This window comes from Crassostrea angulata, chromosome 6 (genome assembly GCF_025612915.1).
Source record: "Crassostrea angulata isolate pt1a10 chromosome 6, ASM2561291v2, whole genome shotgun sequence".
NCBI classification, from domain to species: domain Eukaryota; kingdom Metazoa; phylum Mollusca; class Bivalvia; order Ostreida; family Ostreidae; genus Magallana; species Magallana angulata.
Window position 1 is genome coordinate 17,776,851 of NC_069116.1, and position 9,098 is coordinate 17,785,948.

At 33.5% G+C, this 9,098-nt stretch overlaps 1 protein-coding gene and 1 pseudogene across 1 annotated transcript; both read left to right on the forward strand.

The window, feature by feature from the left end:
• LOC128190509 (uncharacterized) lies at positions 1–3,030 on the forward strand (annotated as a pseudogene).
• A 1,005-nt stretch (positions 3,031–4,035) lies between these two features.
• On the forward strand, positions 4,036–6,719 carry LOC128189650 (uncharacterized). Its single transcript, XM_052861336.1, has 2 exons — positions 4,036–5,273; positions 5,447–6,719. The coding sequence occupies exons 1-2, from the start codon at positions 4,434–4,436 to the stop codon at positions 5,771–5,773; spliced, it is 1,167 nt and encodes a 388-aa protein (XP_052717296.1). The 5' UTR covers positions 4,036–4,433; the 3' UTR covers positions 5,774–6,719.
• Positions 6,720–9,098: the final 2,379 nt, after the last annotated feature.

The following is a 9,098-nucleotide window of genomic DNA, read 5'->3' on the forward strand; positions in this document are numbered from 1 at the left end:
ATGGCAGGCAATCGTCGACTATTTGTTTGTACGTATGTCTTTCTACTGGAGAAAACCATAGAATCATCTTGCGTCCTTCATACTTGTTCTGTCAATTATAAGTACTAAGTTCTTTTAAATTGCAATTTTCGTGTTTGGCAGCATCACCGAAAAGGGACCAAAAGATCTACATAAACTATAATTCTCTAGTGGAAACCCAATGCCAGTCTCGCATACGTTTACGCGAGAATGGCCGTGGGTTCCGACGATGACCCTGTTTTAGATAGTGCCAACTGTAAATATATGCATAAAACCGAAACTGTCACAAAAAGTCTTTATTTTAGTGTTATATGCATGTACAATTTTCTTATATAAAATACATTAGTTTGGGCCTTTAAATTTTTGTATTGAAATAGGAAATCAATTAAAAAAGTTATTTTAAAATATTATTATAGATTTATAATGAATATTATTAATAATATTTGTTGCTGAGGACATCTTAATATATTAATATTAATACAAGGAAAAAATTTATTAAATCTTAATTTTTCAATGCACCGTCCTGATACACTTAGGTTGTGGAAATGCAATGGCGTACTTACTACGCGATATCGTGCTGTGATTCCTCTTTTTTTAAGCTAATGATTTTCTGTATATTTTTAGTTCATTATTAAGATGTTGTATTGGTTTCCGAGAGATAGAGGGGATATGCACAGGTATAAAAGTATTACTTGTAAATGTAAATATCATTTTTGTCTGTCGATTATACTAATTAAAATAATCATGCATTTATGTATGGGAAAAGAATGCATGGATTCTATGGAGAGGAATGAAGTATTCCCTGCCCAGCAAGTTATTATGGACGTCAATGTAAAACACTCTGCTGCTAAAACGTTCTTCAAACGAGACCTGTAATCAGTTTGTTGGCTGTAGATCAAACTCAACATGTGGTAAGTTATAGAAAAACATACTGTATACGAAAAAATTATCGTTGCTGTATTACTTTTGTCGCATTTACAATTGTTGATAGCGGACAAATTGAAAACTGGATGAATTTAAATCTTTTTTATCCCAACTGCGTCTGAGAGAAATTAAGACGGAACAAAACCGTTTGCAAATGAAGCAATAGGGAAAACACGGGCAACCTTTATCCTTGCTACATGTATAATGTATGCTACGGTATTGCAACACTATTTGTTGCTACGCGCGTATGCAAATAGTTTGGTTAACATAATCAAGAGGGTTTTCTTTACTCATTTTTACTATATAAAGCAGTACTTATCAATGAGCAGCAATTCTAATTTTTAAATAAACTATTTATAATAGCGAAACATTAAATTTAAAGACGCTGTCGGAGGTGTAGAAATCATGACATCTGGGTCAGATTGCTTCAGTTTTATTAGTCATTTAAACGTATACATAAATAACATTTCGCAGATACATATTACAATTTTAAAAACAATTTGATATGCAAATCATTGATATATGCTTTACCATTTACCTTTAATACTTGATTTAGAAATAATAAACAGTCGTTCATTCATTTTTAATATGTTTTACGGTGCTACCGTTCTGGCGAGCGCAGCAAGAATAACACATACCTTGCATCATTGTCAACTTATATATAGTTTTATTTAGGTATCAACGAACGTCAAAAAATTTTGGAGAGAGTATTGCTCTACAATAAGTATGCCAAAGGTACTAAATTTAATGGTTATGATACATACAGCGCAACCCCCTTCCCAGAGAGAGAGAGAGAGAGAGAGAGAGAGAGAGAGAGAGAGAGAGAGACCGGTACCTGTTTGTAGGTGTGTAATTTCCCACTTTTCAATTTAATGCAATATCTACATAATTTTTTTAAACTGTTTATTTTTTCTTTTTATTTCAAAATGTCCTATTGTTTATTTCCTCCCTACTCATGCATGCACAATTAGCTTAAAAATGGATCGATATGACAGTAAAGTATGGCTCTTGCTAATAAATATACATAAAATCTCTATATTAAAAAAGATTAAAAACAAATCATACGTCAATGAGGCAGGTATCGCAGTCTATACTGAAATAGCTAGTACACGCATTACAGATGTTTGATCCACCTCTAAATTTATCGCGGGAAATATAGCGCGAGTGCACTGTGACGTCATCCATGACTTTGTTCGTCTTTGTTTACGTTTCTCGACTCAATACGGAGGTATGGAAGCATGTAACAAATCTTTTGAGTCTCGCCAAAGCATATGCGGTACTCAAAACGTGTCTTCAAACTTTAAATCACTGTAAATTACGAGTTAAAAGTCGGCCATTTTTGGCATAGCACCACGGGTGAAAACATTAGAGAGCATTATGGGACGTAGACAAAAAAATTTGTTTGATGAACTGTAGGTTTAGCTCGTTCTTTTTCCCGCGCACACTGGTTCTTAAAGCTCGCTTCGCTCGCTATTAAGTTGTAGGTCATCATTTGGTAAAAAGCAACTTAAAATGGATGTTAATGATCTTCTTGATATGTCTACAATGCTTCAATGTGGTTCTCTGCATTTGTTATCCAATAAGGTAAATATTCGAATTCCATATATGATATATAGAAAGAGAAGTATTATTAGCTATGGTTTTATGATCTGTGTAGAATGTGCTGTTTTATCTAATTGAACATTTTCTTTATTTTATACTGTTACTTAAAATGTTTACTGTTTACTGTGATTGTCTTTTTCTACAGGCATAAAATAATTTAAACCTGGATTAAAGCTTTAATTAACCATATCTTAATTATGTTGTTTCGTTTAAATACCTGTTTTTCAGAAAAAGAATGAAATGGGCCCGAAAAATGATTATAACAAATATTGAAAAGTGTAGAAGGTGCTTGCCTTTATCCGAGCGAAGATGTAAAATGGTTCAAAATAAAGGAAACATCGGAGCTAGTGAGAGCCAAACAATGCTCAGAAGTGCTGATAATGGACATGAAGATGATGGCTACCATCATATTTATTTTCCAAATTAAGACCTTTCGATTAAGCTCCGATCAATGTACGGCAAAAGACAGATATTTGCTTAACAATAAAAGTGTATTAAGCTAGCCTAATCAACACTGTTATTTACTTGGATTACAGCGAATACCGTGCTGTTATTTGGTGCCGAACAAAAACAAATATTGACTATCGCTTTGAGCTCTTTAAACTTTGAACTCTGTCCCAAGATATCTTCGATTCACATTTTGCTTAATACTCGATATTTATAAATACTTTAGGGTTCAAATGATGTTGATTCAAAAGTATGAAAATGTTTTAAGATTTCTCCGCTGAAACGCCCCTTTAGCCTATCAGGTTTCAATCCAATTTTCAACTCAGTTTATTCACTCAAACAATGGAATGGTACGTGAGGTTAATCAGTATATACAGTTCAAAAGTCAGAGGTACATTTTATAAACGAATAGATAGGTAGAAAATGAATATTAATATAGAATATATACAATGACAACTGTAGAATTATGGAGGACAAACTGTTGTATCAGACTCTATATCTTACGAAAGCCTAGTGAGGTCAAATATGAATGTTAAAAAAAATAATAAAATGTCGTTATAACGAGATAAAAGTCGTTATAACGAGATAAAAAGTCGTTATAACGAGTTAAAAAGTCGTTATAACGAGATAAAAAGTCGTTATTACGACTTTTTAAAGTCGTTATAACGAGATAAAAAGTCGTATTAACGAGATAAAAAGTCGTTATTACGACTTTTTTAAGTCGTTTTAACGAGATAAAAAGTCGTTATAACGAGATAAAAGGTCGTTATAACGAGATAAAAAGTCGTTATTACGACTTTTTTAAGTCGTTATTACGAGATAAAAAGTTGTTATAACGAGATAAAATGTCGTTATAACGAGATAAAAAGTCGTTATTACGACTTTTAAAAGTCGTTATAACGAGTTTAAAAGTCGTTATAACGAGATAAAAAGTCGTTATTACGACTTTTTTAAGTCGTTATAACGAGATAAAAAGTCGTTATAACGAGATAAAATGTCGTTATAACGAGATAAAAAGTCATTATTACGAGATAAAAAGTCGTTATAACGAGATAAAATGTCGTTATAACGAGATAAAAAGTCGTTATTACGACTTTTAAAAGTCGTTATAACGAGTTTAAAAGTCGTTATAACGAGATAAAAAGTCGTTATTACGACTTTTTTAAGTCGTTATAACGAGATAAAAAGTCGTTATAACGAGATAAAATGTCGTTATAACGAGATAAAAAGTCATTATTACGAGATAAAAAGTCGTTATAACGAGATAAAAAGTCGTTATTACGACTTTTAAAAGTCGTTTTAACGAGATAAAAGTCGTTATTACGACTTTTAAAAGTCGTATTAACGAGATAAAAAGTCGTTATTACGAGAAATTGCTATATATATACCGTTATACATCTTTAAGGTAAAGGAAATACCAATGGAATATTAAAGGTGTGATAATGGAAACTGAAGAACTAGTAAAACGGTATTTTTACCTTGGTTTGTCAAATGCGGAAATTCTAGCCTTTCTTGCCTTAACTCATCATATTGTCATTAGCGTTTCAACCTTAAAGCGCATCCTACGGCGTTTAAATATGAGAAGAAGAAAAGATTATAGTGATCTATTGGATGTTGCGATATTCATTGCCCAGCAGCAGCAGACTGCTGGAAAACTACATGGTTACCGTTGGATGCATCTCAAATGCTTGCAAAATAATCTACGTGTTCCAAGAGACAGTGTATATGAAATAATGAAGTTACTAGACCCGGGCGGGATGGCAGCTCGAAGAAGGCAACGTTTAAAAAGACGCCAATACGTTAGTAAGGGACCAGACTTTGTATGGCACATTGATTCATATGACAAATTAAAGCCATATGGCATAGCTATTAACGGATGCATCGACGGATTTTCGCGAAATATAATGTGGCTAGAAGCTAGTACAACAAACAGTGATCCTAAAGTAATCGCTTACTACTTTATTCAAGCAGTTCGACGGAAGAAAGGTGTTCCAAAACGAATTCGAACAGACATGGGAACAGAAAACACCCATGTTGAACAGATGCAAGTTTTTCTTAGACGTAACCATCAGGATGAATTATCAGGACAAAAAAGCTTTCTTTATGGAAAAAGCACACATAATCAGAGAATAGAGTGGTTTTGGGGATGTTTGAGAAAAAAAGTAGGACAATTTTGGATGGATCTTTTCCAAAACCTATCCAGTGATAATGAAAGTACGTCATTTTGTGGTACCTTTCTCGACAAAAGCTTAATACAGTTCTGTTTCATCAAGCTAATTCAGGTAAAATTTAAATATCTCTCTTTTCCCTCTCTCTCTCTCTCTCTCTCTCTCTCTCTCTGAGTGTTTGTTGAATTATTAAGTTATACAACTAAAAGGGATCAAACTCGTAAGTGGGCGGTTAGTTTCTGAGTTTTGTAGGCCTAGGCTAGCACTTCTTAATTTTTTTTTGACAGAAAGACCTGGACGAGTTGGCAGCAATGTGGAATACCCACACTATTTCGTCGAGTGTTAACAGGCTTCGCGAAGGAAATCGTCCACTGATGATGTATACTTTGCCTGAGCTGTTCGGTTGTGAGAACCAACTTTGCCCTGTTAATACACACGAAGTTAACTTGTGTGAAGAAGAAACAACCCCAAAACCAGAACACCCATGTGATGACACTGTTAAAGAACTCTGTTTCGATATAATGGAGGAAACTGGAGATGTCATGCCAGACAATGCATTTAGTGCCAAAGAGTTGTACTTAAGTCTTAGAGATGCGATTCTTGAACAGCTATGAACTATTGTGACTTAATGATTGTCTATTACAATGACAAACGGAATTTACTTTACTGGCTCGATAGAACTATTTAGAATGACATAATTGCAGAATATGAGGAGTTTATATAAAACATTTAAATAAAATGGCTGACAATTCACATATTTCAATTGCCTAATGAATTTCATATTAACGTAAAACTTTTTTGTCTGTAAAGGTTTGGGTATTGTTAACATATAATTTTTCTTTAATATATTAAATTCATATAGTATGGCGTTTTAAAGCTAATTAAGAAATGAACTCAATTTCTACCCAAGTTATACGAGTATTTACGCTTTATAATCCGCGAAGCGGATAATAAAAAAGCGTAAATTGCTCCAACCCAGGTAAACTCGTATAACTTGGGTAGATAATGAGTTCATTCCTTATAATTTAATTTTCTGTAATTAATTATACGAATTGAGTGCGTTTTACTTTTTAAAATGATAATTACCTCTTCAAAATTCAAACGTAACGTCAAGCGGATTAGTACGTTTTTGACGTTGGTACATTGTGACGTGTCTTGTGACAAGCAAACCAGGTTATACAAATTTAACAAAAATTTTCTATCCAATCAAATGCTTCGTTACAACCAGAATTTATATATATATTAATTCTAGTTGTAACGCGCTTTCTGATTGGCTAAACACACAGAAAAAAAATAATTTATTTTGTATAACCTGGTTAGCTATGTAGCCACCCCTCTTGACAACCCCATTTTCACGCGCGTGTTACAGTTTTTATTTAAATTCAAATTTTAAATAATTTCTATCTTTTACAATTAATATTTTTTTAATCTATTCGCGGATTATAAAAAAGCGTGCACTGCCTCAAACCAGGTTATATCGGATAATCTGGGCAAAAATTAAAATTATTCCTTAAATAATTGTTACTTTGACTGTTGCTGTAATAATAACTGGTATATAGCACCCCCCCCCCCCCCCGCCCCATTTTCTATAACGATTATCACGTTGTTCTATACTTTTGATTTTTTTTCCTTTTTCAGCATTGTCAAAATGATATATTCACTCCTTTTTGCACATTGATATTTAGTTGATATTATGCATGCCCTCTCTGTAAGGAGGAACAAAATATTGAATGAGAAATTCGAAAACTGGTCATACACATTTTGTTCTGTAATTTACATACATGTATAATATATGAATTATAAAATCAAGAACAATCTTTTACATTTTGCTTTAATGAACAAACCAATACAAAATATCATCAGTTTCCCGACAAAGATATTTGAATGTTAAAGAACATCAAACAACACATAATCAATGTGAAAGGTTCTGATGTACACTTATTATGAAATGACATCATAATCTACGTACTAGTAGTTTTTAAGTGTGTCTTATAATTTGCAAACTTTAGATCTATTAATAATTATTGGCTGTATTTCTTATATCAATACACAATTCCCCTGTTCCCTACTTATATACATGTACACATGTACAAGAAAAATATAGAATTACATTTTTATGAAATTAATGCTGATATCATAAAAAATCTAAACAAAAACTTTGTTACAAAAAGAATTTAAAAAGAAACAAAACTGAAATTAAGGCTTCTTAAAACTGAGCATACAAGTATTTCCTTTCATGCTTCTTTTCATAAAACACATAAAAAATTAAAGATCAAAGTTAAAAGATTTACGATCTGTTTCGCTTTTAGCAACACATATTCGCCAGTGTAAATATGTACTGCGCATGTATTGAGGCATTTCAAATAATGTCCATTACCCATACATTTGCATTTAGAACTGCCAAAAATTCCGTCCTAAAACCTGGAAAATTTTCGTATGTTTTCGGAATTTCAAGCAAACACGAGCAAGTATGAGCAACAGGGCGGCGCGCCAAACCCGCCAAAGCAGCAAGTCAGACCCGGTGCAGAATCTCATGAATTTTTTCAAGGTAAAAATGTCAAGCTCTCTGACAAATCGACGTACATGATTTGACACAATTATTTCCTCCTGAGACATGGTTTCGGGGAACTTCAACAACGCTAAAACTTTCCTGGTTGTTGGAAAAAGACTTTCGTACATTGATTTCAGCTTATCTTCTGGAATGCCAAGTTTCTTAAGATAAGGACTGATACAGTCTATGACAAACATAGAAGATTGAATCAGTTCTTTATGTGCAATTTCTTCCAAAATCTTGAGAATGGTATCTTGTTTAGGAACTCTTTTTATTTCGTGTTGATCTAAAATTTCAAGAAACTCATCCATATCAACTGATTCAATGTCTTCTAAGGCAGATTTAAGACACTGCGCATCACTTTCCGGAATAAACTTTAAAAATTCATCAAGTATGTTGCTTTTAACTGTGTTATATAGACATTGCTCTAAAAAAGCAATCGAAAGCTGTATAGGGAAGTGTCCAACACTCTTCCATCCAAAAACAATAATTTTCCCTACGGAATGCCACTCAGACTCTCCAAAATCATGTCTCAGGCATGGTACTTTGAATGCGCTTCCTAAAGTACACTCTTCAAAAAATGAGTTCCAGAACTCGCAAAGGATGTCCCTAGTAACACCCCCTCCATCTTCGGCAGTTTCGGACATCCCATTAGGAAGTATCACGTCCAGAGTACAGAGATCTTTAAAAGGGTCAACATCCTTAAACTCCTGGATCATTTCTTTCAGAACATGTCCTCTATGTACTGTTATTTTCCGTTCCGTAAGCGTTTTCGGAGGAGGGGTTTCATCTAAAACATTGTCATCTATTTCCTCATCTATTCCCGCCAGCTGTATTGCTTGCTTCAAAATGTCATGTTCCGGAGATGCTGTTCTCCTGTGACGTAAGGTTACGTGTAGATCAGGAAGTTCGTCTTCGTCGTCTGACTTATTATCATCTTGCGATATTTCATTTGCGTCCATCTCATTGTTTTCATCCTTTTCAGCATTTTTGAGTTCATTTTTTTCCTTTGTTGTAAAATAGAAACGCAATAGGGAAAGTTTTGTTTCATCATATATTTCTTTAACAGTCATCTCATTTCGAACACTCCTACCACTGAAATCTCTCAGGTCAGTCACAAAGTCTGTAATTGGTCCTTTTGGTGATTCTCCATTAGGAAAAAACAATCTTATTCCTTCTTTTATTAAGTCATCTTTTGTTGCATTTTTTTTAATACTAACTTTTCTGGTACCTCCCCCCTTTTTGAGTCTTACTTGGACTCCTCCATGCATCCACCCTAACTCAATTTTTCTGGTTTGTTTTTCTGCGTTTTTGTTTCCTATCTGCCTAGGTCGCATATCTTCAAGTTGCTGCTCTTCTTCTTCTTCAGACAAATCATTAAATTTGCG

Excerpts from the sequence above, each read along its gene's own strand:
- LOC128189650 (XM_052861336.1), top strand. The coding sequence starts at position 4,434 with ATGGAAACTGAAGAACTAGTAAAACGGTATTTTTACCTTGGTTTGTCA. Across the intron at positions 5,274-5,446 it reads GTTTCATCAAGCTAATTCAG|AAAGACCTGGACGAGTTGGC; the intron begins GTAAAATTTAAA and ends TTTTTTTGACAG.